The following is a 24642-nucleotide window of genomic DNA, read 5'->3' as shown; positions in this document are numbered from 1 at the left end:
CATTAGTCACCTCCAAATACTGTAGGAGAACACACCTGACATCCAATTTCCTCAAGTCGCGAGTCTGAGGGGAATCAAGATCTAAGTCTGAGAAAGCCAGCAATTCCACTGACTGATTCAAGTGAAAAGTTGACACTACTTTTGGCAGAAAAGAAGGTACCATTCGGAGACACTCCCCGGATTCCGAAATCCGCAGAAACAGTTCCCGGTAGGATAATGCTTGAATCTCAGATATTCACCTGGCCAAACAGATAGCCACAAGGAAAACAGTCTTAAGCATTAAGTCTTTAACGTAGCTCATTTGAGAGGTTCAAAAGGAAGACCGCACAATCCCCGGAGAACCAGATTCAAACTCCAAGAAGGACATACCGGACGAACCAAGGGATTGAGAAACTTAGCACCCTTCAGAAAACGTGCCACATCAGGATGCACGGCAAGTGATGTTCCATCAACCTTTCCCCTTAAACAGCCGAGAGCGGCAGACTTGAACCCGGAACGAGTTGCACGCCAAGCCCTTCTTCAAACTTTCCTGTAAGAAGGCAAGAATATGCACGATAATGGAATGTCGCGGAGAAATTTGTAACCCGCTACACCATGAATCAAAAAACTTCCAAACCCGAACATAGGTGAACGAAGTAGAAGTCTTACGAGTCCGTAGGAGGGTAGAGATGACTGAATCTGGATAACCCTTCTTTCTCAACTGCCTCCTTTCATAAGCCAAGCTGCTAGACAAAAGCAAGCCGCCTGATCGAAAAATACTGGACCCTGCCGAAGAAGATTCGGGAGATGACCGAGATGTATAGGACCGTCCACCGCCAAGTTGATCAGGTCTGTGAACCACAGTCTCCCTGGCCATTCTGGAGTGATGAGAATGACCGACCCTGAGTGGACCTCTATCCTTCTTAGGATTTTGCCCACTAACGGCCAGGGGGGAAAAACATAGAGGAGAATGTCGCGGGGCCATGGAAGGACCAGGGCATCTACTCCTTCCGCCCTGTGCTCCCTTCTGCGACTGAAGAAATGAGCCACCTTCATGTTCCGCTGAGTCGCCATCAGAACCAGACAGGGCATTCCCCACCGGCAAGTCAAGAGCTGCATTGCTTCGGACAGCTCCTACTCTCCGGGGTCCAACTGTTGGCGACTGAGAAAATCTGCCTGCACGTTGTCCACTCCGGCTATGTGTGAAGCTGCCAGTTGGGTCAGGTTGCATTCGGCCCAGACCATTAGCTTGTCCATCTCCCCAGCTATCGGCTGACTTCTTATTCCCCCTTGACGATTGATATACGCCACCGTCGTCGTGTTGATTGAAAGAATCCGGACCGCACGATTCCAGACGAGAGGAAGAAAACTGCGAAGAGCTAGATGAACCGCTCTCATTTCCAAGTGATTTATGGACCACTTTGCCTCCTGAAACATCCACTGACCTTGTGCCGAATGCAATTGGCAAAATGTCCTCCAACCGGAGAGGCTGGCATCCATTGTCACAATCACCCACTGAGGCTCTTTGAGGTCCACACCGCGTTGCAAATGATCCAGAACTAACCACCATTCGAGACTGGATCTGGTGGGATCCAGGAGTGGTAATGATAACTGGAACTCTTCCAACTTAGGATCCCAATGGGAAAGTAATGCCCTCTGCAAAGGCCTCATATGAGCGAAGGCCCAGGGGACCAACTCCAGAGTAGATGCTATAGACCCAAGAACTTGTAAGTAGTCCCATAACTTGGGCATTGGGAGGGCCATCAGCCGGCGAACTTGCATCGCAGGTTTGTCTATCCACTCACCCACAGCCATATTGAATCGTGCTCCCAAGAAATTTAACATTTGGGCCGGGTCCAACTGGTTCTTGGAGAAATTGACGACCCATCCGAGTGAGTGAAGGCGATGCAAGACCGATTGAACTGCCCTCTTGCAAAGCTCTTCTGACTTCGCCTGAATAAGCCAGTCGTCCAAATAGGGATGAACCAAGATCCCCTCCTTCCTGAAAGCCGCTGCCACTACTACCATCACCTTGGTGAAGAAGTGGGGAGCCGTCGCCAAACCAAAAGGAAGCGCTTGGAACTGATAATGCTCGCCCAAGACCATGAACCTCAGAAACCTCTGATAATATCGGATTCCTATGTGAAGATAAGCCTCTTTCAGATCCAAGGCCAAAAATTCTCCTTTGTGGATGGCCGCAATGACGGATCTCAAAGTCTCCATGTGAAAGCAAGGAATGCGAAAGCAAGGAATCCGAAGCTCCCTGTTGACTTTCTTCAAGTCTAATATTGGACGGAAGGATCCCTCCTTCTTGGGGACTACAAAATAAATGAAGTACCGGCCTGTCCGGCATTCGATCGGTGGAACTGGAACAATCGCTCCCAGAGCTTTTAAGCGACACAGAGTTTGCTTTACCACGTGTTGTTTTGCCCGAGACCCACAGGGAGACACCAAAAAGAGGCCTCGGTGCGAACGAGCAAAATCTAAAGCTTAACTGTGTTCTATGATGTCTAGAACCCACTGATCCGAGGTGATCTTGGCCCATTCCTCACGAAATAGAGAGAGACGTCCTCCTATCTCCGGAACGGAGGAGTGGGCCGGCGCACCTTCATTGGGTAGACTTATTGCCAGAGAATCCTTGGGAGGCGCCGTCACAAGCCAACCGTTGGCTGCGAAAGGAATGAGCCCAAGCCTGAGACCTCGTCGATGGCTGCTGAGGAGCAAAGGATGGAGCTCTGCCCAGAACGATAATGTCGCTGCCCCCGAAAATGACCCCGAGATGAACCGCAGGTCCTAGAGGGTCTAGGCTTGTCCTCCGGAAGCTTGTACACTTTATTGTTCCCTAAGGACTTAATGAGATGTTCCAGATCATTGCCAAATAAAAGCTTTCCTTTGAATGGGAAAGAACCCAACTGAGATTTGGAGGAGACATCAGTGGACCAATTGCGGAGCCAAAGAAGCCTTCTGGCTGACACCGCCGAAGGCTTAGTTCGCGATGAGGTACGGAGGAGATCATATAAAGCGTCTGCGGTATAAGCGTCTGCGGTATAAGCCACTGCTGCCTCCATATGCCCCACCTGCTCCGCCTCTGCCGGAGGAAGTTCCTGAGCCGTGAGCAACTGCTGTACCCATCTAAGGATTGCCCTCTGCATGAGACTACTGCAGACAGCTGCTTGAACGCCGAGCGCTGACACCACAAAAATCCTTTTGAGAAGAAACTCCAGTTTCATATCCTGGATATCTTTAAGCGCAGCCGCACCTGTAACCGGAATCGTCGTGCGCTTGGCGATTGCTGAAACAGCCATGTCCACCTTAGGAATCTTAAGGAGATCTAACGACTCCTCCGGAAGCGGATACCCGCAGACTGGCCTCCGGTGCGACCCATTCCCGGGTCATAAGTTGTAATAACATCAGATGAAAAGGGAAGGTCTTAGGGGGAGCCCAAAGACCCAACAGAACAGGATCCCCCGTAGAAGGCTCAGCCACTGGCTGTGGAGCCTGAATATCCAGCTCCGACAGCTCATGAGGAATTAGAGGGTCCAGCTCCTCTCTGCGAAATAATCTGAGCAACCGCAGATCATCCCCTTCAACCGGCACGGATTTGTCAAAATCATCCGAGGCATCCGTGTTGGGAGGATCCTGAGAAGCGTGATCCGGGTGATCAGCAAGAGCGACTAACGCTGCGTCCGGAGCACGAACCACCCGCACTCTAGGAGTGTCCTGACCTTCATCAGGCCTAGGGACCTTTGCTGGAGAAGGCTCCTGTAAATCTAAGTCTGCTTCTGCCTCCATATAGGCTTTGTGTAGCAAAAGCACAAATTGGGAGGGAAAAGGGTGCTGTCTCTTTAAGACCCCCCCTGGGGAAACCCAGGAGGGGGGGTGGGGGGGGGAGTCAGGCACCAGATCCCGATGCCTCTCAGGGCTCAAATTCGGCAGCGATAGCTGAGGAGGGAATTCCCCTCCCCCCGAGGTAAATCAGAGCAGGTAAAATGGCCACCGTTCCCGCGCTAATCGGGAACTGGGCAGGCCGAGAGCTCCGAGCCAGCCAACTTTTCCCTGCACCACGCGAACGCGTGAGGGACGCTCCCTTGCTGTCGGCAGACATCGACAGGCCTTCAACCTCGGGAATACATCGGGAGCAAAGGCCATCGTGGGAGAGCCTTGCTGCCGGCTTCCCACAGGCTGAACACTGCGATCCATGCCGCATTGCAGCAAGGTAATCAGCTGTAAATATCTCCGGAAACTCGGGAGGCGAAAAAAGCACTTTTTTTATTTTTTTTTAAATATATAGCTTCTAATCAACCAGGGGAAAGAAAGAAATCGTCCCTGGGTCCAAGCTACAAGGCTCCACCAGAGGAATGAAACTTCTCTGGGCTGTGCTGCCACCAGAGGAATGAAATCTTCTCTGGGCTGTTAGGGGGAGGGACCGGCCCACCGGTAAATCGCCCCTACTCACCGGGTAGTGAAAGCAGGCTCTGGGTAAAAAGGGCTCCTGGGGTAAGAACCCCAGCCGTGCCTGTGCTGCTGTACAAAAAACAATTTTTTGTTTTGTTTTTTTTTTAAACTACCCTATCTTTATCGATGTAAGTGCTGCGATCATTAGACCCGCCCCCCCATGACATCACTAACATCGGACAGTTAAGACAGCCTCAACACCAGGCGTCGCGCGCCGGGCATCCCCTTCGTGCAAACCTTTGTGTATATGTAAAAATTTATTTTTATGTTTCCTTTGTTAACTAAGCTGTTTCATTGTATTCAACTAAGGAATTTTTTCCTGCTTTTTCTGTTTCACTGTAAACCGGCATGATTTGCATTTAATGCAAGAATGTCGATATATAAAAGTTAAAAATAAATAAATAAATAAATAAATAAGTAATTGATCTAGCCAAAGGTAAAGAGAGGTACCAAGACCCCTGTTTTTGTTTTTTTTTAAAGGATCAGAACCGCAGGTTCTGCCACCTTCATCTACTGGAATCAGAGAAATACTGAAGGATCGCAGGTGGCACACCGGGCTAAGAGGGGTGCCTTTTCAGCTTTTTCTCTGACTCCATCTGCTGGAAGGGAGGCATAACCCAGCGGTCTGGACTGATCCGGGTACGTATGGGAATGCATTTTTGGGCTAAAATAGCCTCCTTCTCCTCACTTTTTAACCATGCTGGTAATCATTTGGCCTTCCTTCCACCTTTCTTGTGTGGAATACATCTGGACTGTGCTTCTAAGATTTTATTTTTAAACAATTTCCATGCCTGTTGTACACTTTTAACATTTGCAGCTGCACCTTTCAGGTTTTTTTTCTAACTATTCTCTTCATTTTATCAAAGTTTCCCTTTTAAAAATTTAGTGTTAGAGCTGTAATTTTACATATTGTCCCCCTTCCAGTCATTAGTTCAAATCCGATTTGGATCTGGTGCAGATGCTCAAAAGAGGCCCTTACTACTTTTGCTATATGAGTTTCCATTGTAAGGTTATGATCAAGGTGAACTCACAAGCTTCTTACTGAATCCTTAGGGGTGAATTTTAAAAGCGCTGTTTGCATTAAAAGGCCCATAACTGAAAGTATATCGGTCGTGCGTGAGCAATACGTATTTCAGAAGCCGCAAATTACGTGCATATATATGCATGCGCAAGTAAAAAAAAAAGGGGGTGGAGCCAACATTTCCGCGCATAAATCTGTATTTTAAATCCAACGACCGCAACGCGCAGAGGCCCGTTAGCCGTGTACATTTACTTCTGTTCTTCATGAGGTGCAGGTCTGCAGAAATCACTTTTTAGACCTAAAAAACTGGGTGAGGGGCCCGGGGAATGCAGGCTAAAGAACCAGAGGGGCCTGGATGACCTTGAGACAAACTGGGCAAACTGGTGGACCACTGGGTGAAACTGGGAATGTCCTTCACGCGAGCATATTTTAAAATCTGCTTACCCACACGCATTAAAGCCGACAAAGTCCTAAAGAAGATGCGTGAATATGTTTGCTTGAGTAACCACTTAAAATTAGGAGCACACATACGCGCAGTAGGCATATTTTAAATCATGCACGCATACTTGCGCGCATGATTTCAAATTAAGATGTATGAGTCGTTCGCACGCCCATATGCGCTTGTATGAAAGCTCGGGCGCTTGTTTGAAGGTTATCATCCCCGGTTGTAAAAGAGTATCGGATAGAGAAGGCGGGGATAAATGGGTATCCTTGGTTTAAATCAGATTTGGATGGATTAAGTTAGAGTTTGGAGCCATTGTGCTACTTCTGGAAGACAGTGGTTGGTCTGATCCTGTTTTTTTTTTATAGAGAGCTGCATGTTGTCAGCATGAAGGATTGGATGAGGTTATAGATCAGATGGAATATAAATGCTGAAGAGGGACGAGGAAAGGAATGAACTCTGGGGCACTCTGCAGGCAAGGGCTACGGATGGGGATGTTTTGTTTGCCCAGGATGTGTTTTGGGCTCTGTTGTTGAGGAAATACTGAAACCATGTCAGGACCGTGACTTTAAAGCTTTACATGAGATGGGCCCCCTCTGTTTGATGGAAAAGCTTGTACAATACTCTCTGAGTCAGTTGTTACACTTACAGAATGAAGGGTGTGTGCATCATCTGCCAGTAAGGAGTGTGAAACGAGTATGTTTGAGGGACCAATGTTTCTCCACTTGTATATGCAGGGAAAATTACATGCGCTGTACACAGGAAAAAGGGTGTGGTATCATGAGCAGTGTTAGGGTGGGCTCCATACAGTACTTTACCACATGTGCAACTACCTGCAGGGACTGAAATTGCCCCTACCCTTAAAAATGTTTTGTCTTACCTGAGCTTTGATCACTCCGTCTTTCCCTAGCCCTCTATTTTGATTTTTGCTGGTCAGTTATATCTATCACTGTTTCTACTGCACTGCGCACCCAGAAACTGAAATGCCCAAATGTACGAGTATTTTCAAGCTGGTAGCACCGATACAGCACAGAGCTGTGAAAGCATCAGACCAAATTTCTGATCCCACTTCTTGCACCAACTCTTAACTGTATATTGTTTAACAACCTCCCTTGCATCCCACCCCCTGCGTTCACAGTCACAACTGGAAACTTTTTGGGATCTGGTAAGCAAGTATTTTTTCTTGTGTATGCCTGCAGCACCATGTGAACTGATTATTTTGATTATACTCCTCTTCCCCTTCTCATTCTGAATCCTGAGCCTCTTGCCGCCCTCCCAGCTTTACCTTGGATGCTCGGGTTTCACCAACAACCATGGATTTAGTGTAGGTGAGCCTTTGCAGGGGACGAGTTGAGCTCTCCATATCCAGATGCACATCTCTGGGAGAGGCAGAGGCTTCCTGCCGAACTAGGTGATCACTGGAAATGGAGCACTTGTGACATAATGGGCTCTGCCCTTCCAATACATCCAAGACCTAAATAGAATCATAAGAATGAGGTAAAAAAAAAGAGTCATTACGATTCCTTGGGAAAGAGCAATTTTAACCAGGGCTACTGAAAAACTTAGAGGCAAGAAACTTGTAAATTCAGGAAAGCTCAGAATTCTTCACCATGTTTATTTTTTTTTTCATCTTTACATGCTGAGGTAGTAAGCAATGTGCAGATCAATCTATTTTTGGTTTTGGCCCAGCACTTTCCTCAGCTGGAACCAGAACTGGAATATGGTACCCAAGAGCTTCAATTTCCAACTACCCAGTGTTCCTCTCCTATTTTGAAACTTTTTTCTTCCCCTGCCCCCTTTTGCCCATCTAGCTCAGCCATGAGCAGCATCACTTCTCAGCCAAGAATCATAGACTATGGCTCCCTCCAGAAGTTGGTATGCATGCACCGAATCTGGCCACCACTGGATAATGGCTTAAACTCCTTTCTTAACAGGAGCTGTGAGTGCTGCCTCTACAGCATGCCCTGCCCAGGCTGACCTGGGGAGCAGGCTTGGGAATCAAATTTGAAATCATTCATGGCAGGTACTCAGTACTGGCCCCTTCTTTGCAATATTCTGATTTTTCCACATTCTCTTTTTCCCCTCTAAAATGCGCTAGTCCGCTTCGTTTCCACTTCGTGCTCTGTGCTTCGGATCAGGCATCGGCCCTCTCTGTCTTTGCAGAAGGAAGATGAGATTTCCCTCTCCTTTCCCGCTAAACCGCGTGTGAGGGAGAGGCAAGCAGAACGACCCCTAGCGCTAAAACAAAGAAATTCTAGCAAAAACAGTTTGCAAGATTCAAATTCCAAGTGAAGAAATGACCTGTGTGGTCTCAGTAACTGATCATTAGTGGCTAATTCTGATATTGGTGCAATGAAAGGTGGCACGGCCTGCAGAGAATCCCGCTTCCCCAGAGACTGGTGACATTACTGGAACTCTGCAGCACAAGAAATTGGTCTTGATCCCCCTGTGATTCTCCTGCTACGAGGGAGGGTCTGCTTCAAACAGCATAGCAGTAAAGTCTGTGCATACCCGGACTGTGCGCAAGCATTCTTAGGGACAAAGCTAGGGCTTGCGCTCATACTTTTGGGATTTTTTTTTTTTTTTAGTTTAGCTGCATCAAATAGTGGGTGTAAGCATGTGGGGGTAAATCTGGTGGGATAATTTTCAATGCGGATTTAAAAGTGCAAGTCCGGTATGAAAAATGTTGTAATCTGTGCGCGTATTTGCTGGCTTAACTTCTGCGCTCTATTACAGAATTTAACGCCTTTATGCTTTGCTTTGGCAACACATGTCTAAACTGTCATGCCAATAAAGTTTCCTGAATCTGTTTCTGCTATTCCTGCCACTTCCCTTTTACAGTGCTGCCATTTCACTTCTTAGTTAAAAAAAAAAACAACAAAAAACCACACAAACAGACCCTATTTATAAACGTGTTATTACTTTTTAAATTACTTTGATGCCCAGAGAAAACACTGCATTTTTCACTGTTTTTGAGCACTGGAAAACAAAATCCATTTCATTCACTTGTTCTGTTTTTCTCTCCCTCTCTTTTCCCATCCCTCTGTACTTTTCTCTCTGGCTGTTAAGCTCTCTCTTTTTCTCCCCACACTCTCGCTGTCTTGGTCTGCTCTGTGCGTTTCCTGTTCACGGTCTCGTTCTTTACATTGTTCTCTGCCCATCTCTTCCTTCCTTCCTTCATTCCCAAGCCATCAGGCCACGAGTGTGAATGGCACTCTCACCCCCCCCTCGCACGGAAGCCTCTGCAGAGCAGCACTTACAAGTTCCAAGGGAGGCACGGGCCTTCCCGGCTCCCTCAGCGCAGGGCCAGGTGCGGCCCAGCCTGCGCCCTGCTCTGCAGGCTCCCCCTCTGCTGGGAGTTTCTGCATGGCCGTGGAGGAAGCAGCAAGCACTTCTCGACGAGCTTCGGCACCGGATGGGGGGCGGGGGAGGAAGGCTGCCGTGGAGAATGAGGAAGCACACCGAAATAAATGCTGGCTACTAGCATGCTGTTCACCTACCGTCACGCAAATGACTGCCCTAAACCTCTTTGCAGGGGTTGTGTGTGGTCAGATGTGACTGGCTTTTCAGCTCGTTGTGGCTGAATATCCACAGTTAATTGATTAAATGCTGCTGCTCAGTGGAACTTTGAATAACTTGCCCTCCCCCCCCCCCCCCAAGAGGTCAATGGGTATGCCCAGATAACATTTCGAGTTACCTGGACAAAGCCCAAGATGGGAATATTTTCTGCCTCGCTACCCAGCTAACTTTCTTCCGGGTATTTCATTACCTACACAATATGCAGTCAGATAAAAAAAAAAAAAAAAAAGAGGCGATGATGGGAACGTACTGGGGCAGAGCTAAATTTTAGCCAGTGAGCACCGATATTCAGTGTTAAACAGCTAAACTTTGTGGGGGCAAGTCTGGTTGGAAAAATATCAGTCCTATAGTTACCCAGGTAACTGTATCCAGATATATCTAGTGGAACACTTATCCAGGTATCCTCCGCTGAATATCCAGGTAAAAGTTACCTTGGATAAACGTTCCCGCTCACTGTCTGGCTGAATACTGACCTGGGAATGGGTCTGTGTGTATCACTTTGAGGGGATCCCTGATTGTCACTGCTAGCGTATGTCTTACCCCTGTTTTCCGTTATTTGCTCTTCCTCCCTACTGAATCTTGTACTTTTCCACTTCCCATTTGCTCTTTAACCCGTGTACTGCCCAGTACACCTCGTTCTTTGCATAATGTATAATACCACATATAGTATCCCCCGTGACCTTGTATATTGTATAATACTCCTCGTATAATACTTGTATTATGCATAGTACTACTTCATATAGCATCCCCCATTACCTTGTATAATTTTTAATCCTCCTCGTACCTTAAGAGTTTTTTTCTCTTGTTATCCTGTGCTCTTGTGTATATTAATTACTCCCCTATTTACTATATTCTACATTTCTGTTGCCCTTCTTAAGATTCCCCTGTACATCCCCACCCGTTTTGTTCCTCTTGTTGCTCCAGTTTCTCCTCCCTGTTCCATGTATTTCATTGAGTTCTCTGTAAACCTATATGATGTACCCACGAATACCGGTCTAGAAAAGTTTATAAATAAATAAATGTCTGTGTATGTCTGCATCACTGTGTATGTGTGAGGGGCAGTGTATGCATGTGTGGTGGTTTAACTTTAACAGGAAGGAGTCCTGCTGTGATTCAAGAGAATGCCTGGGACAGGAGTTGAAGGCTGCCTTCTGCCACTGGCTCTGCCTGACCTGGGGACATTTCTCAGTGCCCTCAGATTCTAATCCCTTGCTCTGCCACAGGAGTCTGTGCCTGATCTTGGGAGAAGTCACTTTGGGGGGGGGGGGGGGCTATACACGAACACTCGGCATGCAGCACGCTAATGGCTTAGCATGCATGCTAATCCAGTCCCAACCAATGTCAGCTGGTACGCACTAAAATCAGTGTGTTCCCATAAGCAAGTTACCTTACATCACATACAGATGAGGCTTTAGCACACGTGTGAAATAGTGTGGTATGCTGTTCTCCACCGGCTAATTCATGGGTGCCTTCTCTAAGGCCTAAAAGTTAACACCTTCTTCAGATCAAGACATGCTGCATCTTAAAATCCCCCATGCACATCACCCTGACGTGAAAGGACTGGTTAGCAGAGCAAATTTCACCCTAACTGCCCCCATTAAGGTTGGACTCCCTCCCAACATGAAGTCCTGACTCTCCATCCAGAGGTCTCGTCCCCACCCTCACAACATGAAGCCCTGATGTAATACTGATGAACACCACAACGTGGCATCATTTGATGGCGTGGAGTGTCCCTGCTGGTGAATCTGGGAATGCTCTAGAACAGTGGTTCCCAAATCTGTCCTTCAGGACCCTCAGCCAGTCAGATTTTCAGCATACTCACAATGAATATGCATGAGAGAGATTTGCGTGCACCGCTGCATGCAAATTTATCGCATACATATTCATTGTAGATATCCTGAAAACCTGGCTGGCTGGGGGTCCTCTAGGACAGATTTGGGAACTTCTGCTCTAGAATGTAAGGACGCGTTCAAAAAAAGGGGGGGGGGGGAGATTGGGGGCTGTTGGGGCTCTGGCCTATGAAGAAAGCAAGGTGACCTGAGGGGAGATCCAGGTGATTCGGGGGGGGGGGGGGGGGAGGGTTGCCTTGAAAGCGAGTCTGAATCTTGAAGGATCTGGCAGATAGGTTAAATTATGATTATTTTAATTTAGATTTTCTAGTGGAGGAGGTTAAAGTCAAAATAAAACTCCATGTTTTTTTCATTACCTCTCCAGGTTCTCCGTCCTTGCACTGCACCGCAGAACTGAAACTCTCCTCCTGCTGCTCCGTGTCAGAGCTTCCAGTTGGCGTGTGAGGCTGTCAAAAAGAAGCAGCACCATACAGTTTAAAGCAGCGAGATCTTCCCAAACAGCCCCTCTCTCCGAGAGAACACTGCTGCTAAATCACAGTTAAACAAAATACATGAAGATCCTGCCAGCTTTATTCCCACTTCTTTCATTTCCTTCCTTCGAGGAATTCTGCATGAGGCTAGATCTAGAGTGGCCGGCTGACTCTGGCTTCCCAGTGCATGCAGGAATTTGTAGATCTGATTTCTCCAAAAAAACAGGGCATTTTACCCCTGCATGCAATGGGGTAAAACTAGGACTGGATCTACCTGTCCCTGCTAAAATGGAGCCAGCCAGTGAGTCCACTTATAAAGATGGGTCAGCAAACATTTGTAGGTGATGCCTTTTTATTGAACTATCCTATGACACAGATGGGACTCTAGAACAGTCCAGGGCTGATTTCTAAATGGAAGAAGGCGGTACTACAAATACCACAATGCACTGAGGGATGCAAGTGGCAAAAACCTGGTGTGGTCCAAAGTCTTCCTCTGATAACTGGGTCACTCAGCTGCTCTGCAGTCAATGGTAGAGTTTGGATTAGAATCCATGCAGTCCACACCTGTGATTCAAGAAATTCCAACTGACATTCCCTAGAATAGTCGCTATCTCCACTCCCTCCGCCCTACCCACCCCACAGTCTGTGCGTCTAAAACAGGAGTAGGCAGCTCCAGTCCTGGAATGCCGCAAACAGGTTTGATTTTCAGGACATCTGCAATCATATGCAAATACACCTCATGCATATTCATTATGGATATCCTGAAAACCAGACCTGTTTGTGATACTCCAGGACCGGAGCTGCCTACCCTTTTTCTAACTTTACTATGCAGTCAAACTATACATCTCACACACAATTCACTTCCCCTTTTCTTCAGTTAATCAAGGGTTGGGGGGGTGGCAGTTGTACCTTTGTACAAGCGGAAGTACTGCTAGTTTTACAGCAATAGGATAAAGGAAACTGAGATGTAGCTAAAAGCAAAGTTATATTTTCCCTTCATGTTGAAAGGTCTGGACAGCTTGGGGAATTCACCACAGGTGTACATATAATGTTTCCTGCATATTTTTTGAAAGTCAAAATAATGATAGCCACATTTTTAAAGAACAGAGAAGAATTGTCAAAAAGCCATTTATCTTTCAGGATTTGAGAAGTTAAAAGGCTATAGCTTTTTCAAACAAAAAGTTACCAGAAGGCTCCAGGTTATCAGATGCAGACTGAGTCAGGCCTGGTTTTGCCCCATTGCAGGAAGCGAAGTCTCCTGATCCCTGTATGTACCCGGATCAGTCCAGACAGTGGGTTATGTCCCCCTTCCAGCAGATGGAGTCAGAGCAAAAACTAAGGACAGCCCCTAATAGGTTGGAGCGCCCTCTGCGTCCCTTCAGTATTACTCTGACTCCAGCAGATGAAAGGTGGCACCTGCAGTTCCTCACTATATTTTGGATAAGGGGTTGGGTTTTCCTCTCCTTCTCTATTTTTATCTTTGTCTTCTTTGGTATGGATCAATTTAAAAAAGAAAAAAAAGTTTTGTTTCTTTGCTCACATTTGAGCTTGCAGGCTGAACTGTTAGGGACAGTTGTTTACTTGTTTCTCCTTTGGGAGTAAGTTATTTTGTATTTTTCCTTTTCAGTTTAGCTTACCTGGCTGTCCTGGGGTGTATGTTGATGGATCTGACCTCTCCCCCCCCCTGCAGCCCGCCCTAAGAAGTCGTTTCCTTGGGGCAGCTGGGTCAGAGAAGCGCCATTCCTCTGTCCCCTGTCTCTGGCTGCTGACAGCTTTCGGGAGAGTGTTAGAGATAGTTTACCTCTCCCATGCCGCGACCATCACACATTAGATGATCCCGCTCAAGAGCAATGAAACCTCACCAACCCTCTAAATACCGCATTCGCACTAGTTCGTCTTCAGATAAGTGGATTATCACTAGACCGGTTTATGTTATGTCTCTCTTGTATTTAATCTAATTTAATACCCTCTTCGGGCCTTTTCTTCCAGCTGCCTAAGCTTCCAAGTTTACAGTCCTCGTTAAATGTAACTTTTGTTTTGTTTTGTTTCTTGATTATAAAAAAGTTGTTCCTTCTGTTATCTACCCTTGTTCGATGTAAACCGATCTGATATGGTATTTAACCATGAAGGTCGGTATAGAAAAAAATGCTAAATAAATGTTCGGCCTGCGGGGAGTCCGGGTCCCGACTCTCCCACGAGGGCCTATGTCTCCGATGCCTCCCCGGTGGGAAGGGCTCCGAGGCAAGGGAGACATTCAGTTTCGCGCGCTTCAGCGTGCCCACCCGCTGGGAGATCGGCCCTGTTCCCGTCGGAGGCGGGAACAGCAGCCATCTTGGATTTACAGCTGCCTGCTGCTTTGCCTCCTGATCTCTCTGCTGGCTCCAATTCTTCTCCCCCCACCGATTTTAACTCCGGTGGTCCCACCGGAGGCCCTTTCAACATCGGGACAGTTGAATGTGACCCCCCCGCGCCCCCCCCCCCCCCCCGGAGTTTATTTTACTGATACATAACGCCTATCTAGCTCGCCTCTCTCAAGATGCAGCAGGTCTCCCGCCCCCACCCAAAATCCCCAGGATTGAAGGGGTGGGGTTCTCTGGACCTCATTCCAGTTCCTGCATCTCCTGCAATTCCAGGGGCAGGGGGTCTCTCAATTGCCGACAACTGGCGCCTCTAGGGTACGGGTGGCCTCACACTCACCCAATCCAGACTCTCCACCCCCTCAGAATCCTGTCGTGGACCTGGACGAACCGACCCCACTACTGGAGGGGGATGATCCCCGTGTCTTACGACTTTTTCAGAGGGAGGAATTGGACCTTCTCATCCCCCAGGTCCTCGAGGGATTAGACTTTGAGGCTCCGCAAAAGCCTACTGTGTCCAATACGACTGGTAGGAAGGGGTATCCTGTCCTGGAGGGTCTCCGTCCGCTGGCGAAAACTTTTCCATTTCATCACAGACTGCTCCAACTGTTGTCCAGAGAGTGGGATGCTCCTGATGGTTCTCTTAAGGTCGGCAGAGCCATGGACAAGCTTTATCCACTTCCGGAAGAATCTTTGGAATTCCTCAAGGTACCCAGCGTTGATTCTTCTGTGTCTGCAGTCACCAAGAGGACTACTATCCTGGTTACTGGCGGTACCGCGTTAAAAGACATCCAGGATCATATACTAGAAGTGTATTTGAAAAGAATCTTCGAGGTTTCTGCTCTGGGGGTTCGAGCAGCCATCTGTAGCTTTCTCATGCAATGAGCGGGACTGCGTTGGATGCAGCAATTACTAGAGGCTCAAGAGCTGCCCCCTGACGAAGCACGCAGGCAGACCACCTGGAGGCAGCAATTGCATATGGGGAGGATGCTCTGTATGATCTCCTCCGCGTCCTGGCCAGATCCATGGTCTCCGCCGTCTCAGCAAGACGCCTTCTTTGGCTTCGCAATTGGTCGGCAGACTCTTCATCCAAAGCTCGACTCGGATCCTTGCCCTTCAAGGGCAAGTTACTTTTTGGTGAAGAATTGGAACAGCTCATCCAGTCCCTTGGAGAAAATAAGGTGCATAAGTTGCCCGAAGATAAACCTCAGAGTTACAGGACCTTCAGCTCCACACGCACCCGCTTCAGGGGTCAGCGTCGTTTTCATCAGACCAGGTCAGTTCCCCAGAGACCAGCTTCTTCTCGATCGCAGTCCTGGTCCCATTCCTTTCGTGGCAGACGACAATCCAGGGATAACCCTGGCCAAGGGACTTCCAAATCCACACAATGAAATATTGCTGACCCACTCTTCAACTCCCAAGATAGGGGGTCACCTAGCCCTCTTCTACGAAGAGTGGGTCAAGATCACCTCAGACCAGTGGGTCTTGGACATCATAAATCGCGGCTATGTGTTAGAATTTGCTTGGCACCTAAGAGACGGGTTTGTCTTCTCCCCCTGTGGGCCGTTAAGGAAACAAGTCATTGTAAGGCAGACGCTAGATCGTCTTCTGAACTTGGGGGCCATCCTTCCGGTGCCCTTGCTGAAACAAGGGTCAGGCCATCTATTTCATGGTTCCCAAGAAGGAGGGCTCCTTCTGCCCGATCCACGGCCTCAAGGTGGTCAACAGAGCCCTCAAGATACCGCATTTCTGCATGGAAACGTTGCGTTCGGTGATCACGGCAGTTTACTCAGGGGAGTTTCTGGCCTCGCTGGACTTGACGAAGGCTTATCTACATATTCCTATATGTCAAGCACATCAACACTTTCCTCACTTCAAGATTCTCAGCCAGCATTTTTAATTTCAGGCTCTGCCATTTGGTCTGGCGACCGCGCCAAGAACGTTTACCAAGGTCATGATAGTAGTAGCCGCCGCTCTCCGAAAGGAGGGAATCCTAGTTCACCCCTATCTGGACGACTGGCTCCTCTGGGCGAAGTCCAGAGTACTGTGCCAATAGGCTGTCAACAGGGTTCTACACCTCCTGCGCTCCTTGGGTTGGGTTGTTAACCTTGCCAAGAGCCATCTCACACCCTCACAGATGATCAATTTCTTGGGAGCTCACTTTAACACCAGGCAAGGGAAAGTTTTCCTCCGCAAGGATCGGGCAGATGCTCTCATAATTCAGATCCTGCACTTCCAGGATCTCCCCATTCCCATGACCTGGGACTATCTTCAGGTTCTGGGATCCATGGCTTCCATTATAGACTTAGTGCCGTGAGCTTTCGCCCATATGCGTACATTGCAACAGGCGTTACTCTCTCACTGGAAGCCGGTGTCCTGAGACTTTCAGGCTCCTCTTCCACTCCTGGATCGGGCCAGACACAGCCTACGCTGGTGGACCAGCCTGGATCACCTGTTGCAGGGAGTGGATCTGGATATTCCACAGTGGGTGATCTTCACCACGGATGCCAGCCTCTCCGGCTGGGGAGTGGTGTGCGAGTTGCAATCGACTCAGGGACAATGGACCCCCCTCCAGTCGACATGGCCCATCAATCGGCTGGAGACCAGGGCGGTCTGGCTGGCCCTGCATCATTTCCTTCCCTTAGTCCGAGGCCAAGCAGTGCGCATTCTCTCCGACAACGCCACTACGGTAGCGTACATCAACCGCCAGGGAGGCACGAGAAGTCGACACGTCTCCGTAGAGACAGACCAATTGATGGAGTGAGCGGAACTCCACCTGTCCCGTCTGGCGGCCTCTCACATTGCGGAGGTGGACAGTGTTCAAGCAGACTTCTTAAGTCACCAACGCTTAGATCCCGGGGAGTGGGAACTCTCCGACGAAGCCATGCAACTCCTAGTGTGGCGCTGGGGGCCTCCCCATCTAGATCTGATGGCAACCCAGCAGAATGCGAAAGCCCCGCGCTTCTTCAGCCGCAGAAGGGAACACGGCGCGGAGGGAGTAGATGCTCTGGTCCTCCCATGGCCATGGGACCTTCTTCTCTATGTGTTTCCCCCCTGGCCGCTGGTGGGGGAAAGTACTGCGAAGGATAGGACTCCATCGCGGCCCAGTAATCCTGGTAGCTCCGGAATGGGCTCAAAGACCATGGTTCGCAGATCTCATCAACCTGGCAGTGGACGGTCCCTTGAGACTGGGATACCTTCCACGCCTCCTCCACCAAGGTCCGGTATTTTTTGACCGGGTAGATCACTTCTGTCTTGCGGCCTGGCTTTTAAATGGCGAAGGTTGAGGAGGCGCGGGTATCCGGATGAAGTTATTTCCACTCTCCTCCAAGCACGCAAGCCGTCTACGTCCTTTGCTTATGTCAGGGTCTGGAAAGTTTTTGAGTCTTGGTGTGTCAATCTTCAGGTCTTGCCTCGGCAGGCGACCGTTCCAAACGTCCTCTCCTTCCTCCAGGCAGGCTTGGAGAAGGGCCTGGCCTACAATTCTCTGAAGGTCCAAGTGGCGGCCCTCAGAGCTCTGCTTGGTCGATCAGATGGCCTTCGCTTATCGTCCTATCCTGACGTTATTCGATTCTTGCAAGGGGTAAAACACGTCTGCCCACCGGTCCACTCCCTATGTCCGGCCTGGAATCTGAATCTGGTTCTCCGAGTTCTGTGTGGCCCACCGTTCGAACCTCTGTCCAGAGCTTCCCTCAAGGATCTCACTCTAAAGACTGTCTTCCTGGTAGCGATTTGCTCGGCTCAATGGATTTCAGAACTCCAAGTCTTGTTATGCAGGGAACCTTCCCTCCGTTTTTCCGACTCGGGAGTCTCGTTACGCACGGTACCTGCTTTCTTACCCAAGGTTGTTTCCGCTTTCCATCTCAACCAGTTTGTGGAACTTCCTTCATTCCTGGACGACAGTCCTAGAGACCTTAAGCGACTTGATGTGAAACGGGTTCTCATCCACTATTTAGAAGCTACTAATCCATTTCGTCTTACGGATCATCTTTTTGTTCTTTGGGGTGGTCCCAACAGGAGCCATAAGGTTTCCAAAGCCACCATTGCTTGGTGGTTAAAGGATGCAATTTCTTCCGCTTACATTGGTTCGGGACGTACGCCTCCTGCGGGTATCAAGGCGCATTCCTTGCTCTCTCAGGCTTCCTCTTGGGCGGAACGCCAATCGGTTTCTGCTCAGGAGATATGTAGAGCAGCTACCTGGAAATCGTTGCATGTTCCATCTCCGGAGTTTGGCTCTTTTGGTGCTCAAATTCTTCGTGCTGGGCTGTTCTCGGCCCACCCTACGTAGGGAAGCTTTGGTACATCCCACTGTCTGGACTGATCTGGGTATGTACAGGGAAAAGAAAATTATTACTCACTTGGTAATTTTCGTTCCTGTAGTACCACGGATCAGTCCAGACTCCCTCCCTGTCTTGATTGAGCCCAGCTCGGTTTCTGCTTTATCAGTCTGTATAACAGTTCTTTTTGCAAGTTTGCACGAGTTCTGATACGAGTTATTTACTCTTCAAGGGTGTTTATAACTCAAAAGTTCATATTTGCTGATCCATACCATGTATTTTCTGGCTTTGATATTCTCTATACTGAAGGGATGCAGAGAGCGCTCCAACCTATTAGGGGCTGTCCTTACAGTTTTTGCTGTGACTCCATCTGCTGGAAGGGGGACATAACCCACTGTCTGGACTGATCTGTGGTACTACAGGAACGAAAATTATCAGGTGAGTAATAATTTTCTTATTTCTTTGTAGCAGTTTGAACTACATGTCCCATAATACAATGGGGCAAAACCATGACTAACTTAGCTTGTCCCTAATGACCTTAGGACAGTGGTCCCCAAGTCTTTCTTCCTGACCCTCTCAGCCAGTAGAGTTTTCAAGGTATCCTCAGGTAAATATGCCTGCGATATACTGGGTCTCCAATGTATGCAAATATATGCAAATTTATTCACACATTTTTATTGTGGATATTGGGAAAACTCAACTGGCTGCAGAATTAAGAGAATAAGTTTTGGAAACCCTGCCCTAGCACTCTCAGTACTTGGACATATTTCAGTCTGAGTCTAATCTTATTTCATACAGCTGTATGGAAGAGAAATTTAAGCAGGAACTAGGATGTGACAATTGGTCCTGAATCATTGGGAGAGACTGAGCCACTGCTGTTTTTGTCCCATGGCAAGTACAGAATTATAGTTTTTGCTTTAAATTACAGAAATTCAAGAGCACACATCCATGCATACCATGGGTCAGAACCAGAACTGGCTCAGCCTGCCCAGACCATCTGGTAACCAGTCTATGCACTGAGAGACCAACTGTGCTAGGGTGATCATTTAACTCCACATCAAAAGAGACAGGCCAAGCCAGTCCTGGCTGTACCCCTATTACATACAGGGAGATGGGGATTCCTACTTTCCTTAGGGCAATCAGAACTATGGGGTGGATTTTCAAAGACTTACACTGGAGTCATGTGTGTAAAGTCGGTATATACGCCCGTAAGCAGCCTCCATGCACGGCAAGCAAATTTTCAGCAGGTTGGGAGCACATGCACGTACGCTCACTGCCATGCGGAAAAGTATGCACGTACAAAAGGAGGGGGGGTTAATTAAATGTAATTAATTTTTTTTACACTTATAGTCTGCCTTTATAAAATATATAAATATGCACATATTTCCAAACAGAAGACATGCATATATAAAACATGCACGCATGCTTTTACACCTGATAAGCAAGCTATGGGTATTAAATCTGACTTCTCTTTCCTCTGTCGGTTTTGGGCATGAGAGGTTTTGGTGCAAGTGCTGGAGGGCGAGGGGGAACTAGTCAAGGTCTGGGGCAACCGATGGAGGTCTCGTTGAACTGGTGCTAGAAAGCACACACACAAGCAAGTAGTCTCATAAGCAAGATACGTGCCTACAACTTTATCAAATACTTGCCTCCCCTGCTGAAATTGGTGGTTATTAGAGGCATATCTTACAATTATTGTGGCTTACTAGTAGAGGAGGCGTACTTTGCACATGTTTGAGACAAATATGGAGGCCAGTGCTGAGCGGGGAACTGAGAGGTGGAGTGGAAGACATGGGATGGAGGAGATCTGGTGCTGGTTGGTGGAAGGGAAAGCTTAGGTGCTCACCTACCCAGACTGGAAGAATCTCAGCTGAGCAGGCCAGGGGGGGACATTATCTGCGGTCGTTTACTGTATATATGTAGTTTCATAAAATATTTGCTGAAACTCTATATACAGCTCCCTTACTAACTTGCGTGCGTCCTAACATATACGCATGTTCTTTCAGGGCAGAGGTACGTGGCCCCAGCTACACAGTTTATAAAATACGAGCTTAACTTTAGGGACTCTTGCCTTTTACGCAAATGCGCTGATTTATGCGCCATGTTGATGGGGTAACACCCAGTGCTGGCCCTGTCCTTTTTGACATGAACTTACCTAATCGCCCTAACCCTTGGCTTACCCAAACCTGTCCTGAGGACCCGCAGCCAATCAGATCTTCAGGACATCTATCATGAATATGCACAAGCTATACCAAGTCTCCAGTGTATGCAATGTACGAAGACTGACTGGATGGGAGAAGCCCTGCCTAGCCGGAGAGAATTGGCGGCCCTTCGTAATACCCTTCCAGATGTCCTGATTCTGTGTCTTCTTGGGGGCTTCCAGGTCTTCTCTCTGGTCGTGCTGTTGACATAGTAGATGCGTCCAGTGTTGGGGTCCAGATACTGTTCCCAAGCCTCTAGCACCTGGACTGGGGCACAGGTAGGGCTAGGGGGCTCTACCTTCATCTTCCTCAAGTCCTCCAGGTTACTGTAGATTGGATGCTCTGGCATGGAAGACTCCAGGGTGGTCTCATGGGATGGCAACTGAGGAAAAGGAATAGGAATTACTAAGCGGCTCCGTTTATTTTTCCGGAAAAGGCTAAACCAGTCCTGGTTTTAACCCCACAGCACACATGGACTTATAGCTCTCCTTCTTTGCTCTAGGAAAATCAGAACCAACTCCTCCAAGGGGGTAGGCAACTCCGGTCCCCGAGTGCTGCAAGGTGGTTGGCGTTAATCAAGGTGTTCACATTGAATATTAATGCAATGCATTTCCATGCATGCGCATCTCATGCATATTCACTGTGGAGATCCTGAAAGTCTGACTGACTTGTGCTGCATGAGGACCACTGAACTACTTCATGCCTGCAAGGGGGCAAACCCAGGACTGCTCTTAGGTTATGTTCTTAAATGAAGTCAGACGAAAACTTAGAAAAGAATATGGCGACAACTAAAAACAGCAGACCAGAGGAAAAATAATCATTACAGATAATGCAATACAAAAAAATAATAAAACTAGACAAGAGGCCTCTTCTGTTCTGGTTTTTATTTCACTGCTGAGGTTATATTAGTGTTTAAAGACCTTGAAAGCTCCTTCTGCTGAGTCACACCCAGCATAAGCGTTGGGTTGTGCTGACTTGTCAGCAGGTGTCAAGCAGGAATACAGCACGGGCAGCTGAAGGTTGGATCTTCATCAGAACTCCATGCAGGAATCACACTGACACATGTAAGGCTTGAACACAGCGCAGACATTTGAAAAGTAAATTAGGAAGTGACTTGCCTATGATCATACAGGAAGTCACTGGGCAGAGCTACCCAAGCGATCTGGTTTCTGGAGGAAGAGTTTAGGCCAGGCTTGACTTTCTGACAAACACCCCCCACCCACCCCCACCCTTTGATGCATTCTGGTACTTGCAGTATTGATATCAAAATAGAAGAAGCAGGAACTACCAATAATCACCAAGCACTGCAATGTAGTTTCACAAACCAGGACTAGCCCAGAAGATGTCATGGTGAAACTGGGACTCTCGACAGCTCTTCCAGATAAGGAGAAAAGAGATAGGCCAGTATGACAACTCCTAATAAGAACTGGATGAGAAGGCAGAGGTAGAGTGGCCACTCGTGGTGGCTTCCTGATGAGAGCCACAAGGACAGAGACCATGCAGGGAAGGAAAAGAGGCAAAATAAAGGTTATCAGCCACCTGGAATGGACTTTCACACCTACCTGGGAAAGGGTCCCATTTGGACCCAATGGCACAAACATCACAGCCTCGGCGTCGCCACTGCCAGAACATACCTCCCACTGGCATCTGCTTCCTCTTGCCTGCATGAGGCCGCAGAGATCCCAAAAAGGTAAGATCTCCTTCTGAATGAAACCAAAACCACTGCCCCTCACCCAGCCACTCCCCCAGCTGATTCTGCCACAGAAATATGAAATTCTGCCAGTCGGACCAGCCTGGAGGAGAAACACCCCCTCAGCTAGAGCTCCGGTCCATGCCTTGCACCTGACTTCAGCGTTTCTGCTCATCGGCCGCGGCGCGTAGGAATGGTCTGCACTCTTTACAACACAGAGGCTCACCACTCCCTCTCTTACAGCATCTGAGCTCTCCACATCCTGTTCTCGACTGTAACAACAACAAAAAAAAGAACTTCCTCACTCGAAGGGGAGCTTTCATTGTAAGAACAAAATGAACAAAAAAATTATATGTAGGGGCAGTTAACGGTGAAACAGTAGATGGTGCTACGCTGCAGGATTGAAGTGCACTGGAGAAGCTCTTCACGGGGGGATCTCAGCAGAGGCATGTCAGGGTGCTGCAGGGCAGGATTAAGGTACATTACTAGAACTCTGTGGGTCTCAGTTCTGGAACAGCAAGGTATGCTGTAGGGCAGGAATGAGGTGCATTACCAGAGTTATTTGGGAGAGGGTATAAATGCCTCAGTACTGAGTATCTGGAGAGGGGGCTGCAGGGCAGATCTGAGGTTTGTTATTACTGCTCCCAGGTTTCAGACTTTTGCTAATTCAACATTCTTTTGTTTTCCACCAGATGGTGCACTAATTCCAGATTGTAATAATATTTTGGGCAGAGCAGAACTAATATGTTCCTTTTACTACTCAGATTCCCTCCACTAACAGGTATTTTGTAAAGAGACATGCGACCCTGCCCGGGGTTCACTAGAAAGGAGTTTTGTCAAGGTGTAGATTCCTCCATTACAGGAAGGTCATGAAAAAGTTCAATGAAGAGAAGACAAACTTTCTTAGCTGATCGGAGGTGTATGCCATCTCAGGGGATGTGCTTTTTGGGTTTCCACATGCACCAGGGACGGGGCTGGATCTTCCATTAGGAAAACTTGGCAGTTGCCTACAGCGCCAAGATTTTGGGAGGGGAGGTACAATCCTCCCATTGTGAGATCTACAGGGGTGTTGTACCAGCGCCAGTACTGTCAAAGAAGGGAGTGCTGTGCTAGAGTCATTGCCACCAGTAGTTAAGCTGGGGGAAGGAGTTGAATGACCCAAGGTTTGCCTAGGGCGCTAAATAAATATGCTTACACCAGCCTTTACCAGGGAGTGACAGAGAAGAAACAAGAGAAAGAGGAGGTGTCTGTGATTCTTGGCTAAGGATTCAAAATTTTGCATACCTGGGAACTTTTGAACCCTGCTCACCCTGAGATTTCTCAAGATTTGCGGGGGGGGGGGGGGGGGGGAGCAGCCATTTATCACCATCATTAATTATCATTCATATATTCATAATCATTGTCTTAATCACCAATTCATCACTATTATTCAATCAATATAATCAGTTTCAATATTTAATATTAATCATCAATTCATCAGGCAGACCAATGAAACCCTGCCCAACCCACCCACCCTGAGTTGAAAGTGTGCTCTTACTGTGGTGTGTATATAGTCATCGTGTTTGTCTTTATTAGTTCTCTCTCTCAAGAACATTTGGAAAGCTGAGAGGGTTGTTGCAAAGTAGAAGATGATCTGTGCGTTTTAGCCCAAAGTCCTTGGGTTAACAAAAAAAAAAAGAGAGGGAGAGTAGATTTGAATAAGGATGCTACAGAACTCAAATCTATTTAGAGGCTGTAAGTGTTGCCTTTTTGTTTTGGTTTTTTTTTCTCTGCTTGGACTGTGTGCTGACGTTTTGCAGTGTTTTCTCATTTGAATTTTGAGGATTTTTGGACCTTCTAATAATTCCGTTTTTGCTTTGGAACAACCATTGGGTGTGGACCTGTTTTGTTTTCCTGGTTAGTGCAAGTCTCCCCTTAGGCCTCCCAGATTTTGCTGGGCCTCACTGCACCGAATCCTGGTGTTTGAGGCTGCAGAAGGGTCGCTCATCCCCCCTGCAGCTGCCAAAGGTGATCCTCGACGAAGGGGGGGCTTTACAGATGGTAAAACCCCATGAAAAACACGTGCAGCACATACATAGCAAACCAACCATGCTGTAATAGCACTAACTGCCAGGACTCAGACAGTTACAACCCCACCTATGAAATGGCAGCAAGAAGCATATCACAATGGACCCTAACACACATTTACACCTCCTATAGGGAAATATGGACTGGAAAATATATAACAACCTGAACTACTACAGAAACTACATGCTAGCACATAAAGCACAGACCTTCAGCAAATGCAGAATAAAGGGCCACAAATTAGAAATAGAACGATG

At 47.8% G+C, this 24642-nt stretch overlaps 1 protein-coding gene across 6 annotated transcripts in view; it reads right to left on the bottom strand.

Annotated features, from left to right (window-relative positions):
- The window catches only part of ARHGAP9 (Rho GTPase activating protein 9), a 234396-nt gene that overhangs the window by 121197 nt on the left and 88557 nt on the right, over window positions 1–24642 (bottom strand). For 3 of the 6 annotated variants that reach the window (XM_029594592.1, XM_029594595.1, XM_029594594.1), the window contains exons 4-6: window positions 20771–21013; window positions 11683–11772; window positions 7183–7371 (exon numbers count right to left, since the gene is read on the bottom strand). In XM_029594592.1, coding sequence (XP_029450452.1) covers window positions 7183–7371; window positions 11683–11772; window positions 20771–21013 — 522 coding nt within the window. Of the gene's footprint in view, window positions 1–7182; window positions 7372–11682; window positions 11773–20770; window positions 21014–22193; window positions 22535–24642 lie in introns of those variants that run through there. The other 3 variants (XM_029594597.1, XM_029594598.1, XM_029594596.1) reach the window with 3 other exon arrangements.

The sequence above is a fragment of the Rhinatrema bivittatum genome, chromosome 3 (genome assembly GCF_901001135.1).
Source record: "Rhinatrema bivittatum chromosome 3, aRhiBiv1.1, whole genome shotgun sequence".
Classification (NCBI taxonomy): domain Eukaryota; kingdom Metazoa; phylum Chordata; class Amphibia; order Gymnophiona; family Rhinatrematidae; genus Rhinatrema; species Rhinatrema bivittatum.
The sequence above is the reverse complement of the archived record's forward strand: the minus strand, read 5'-3'. Positions and strand labels throughout refer to the sequence as shown.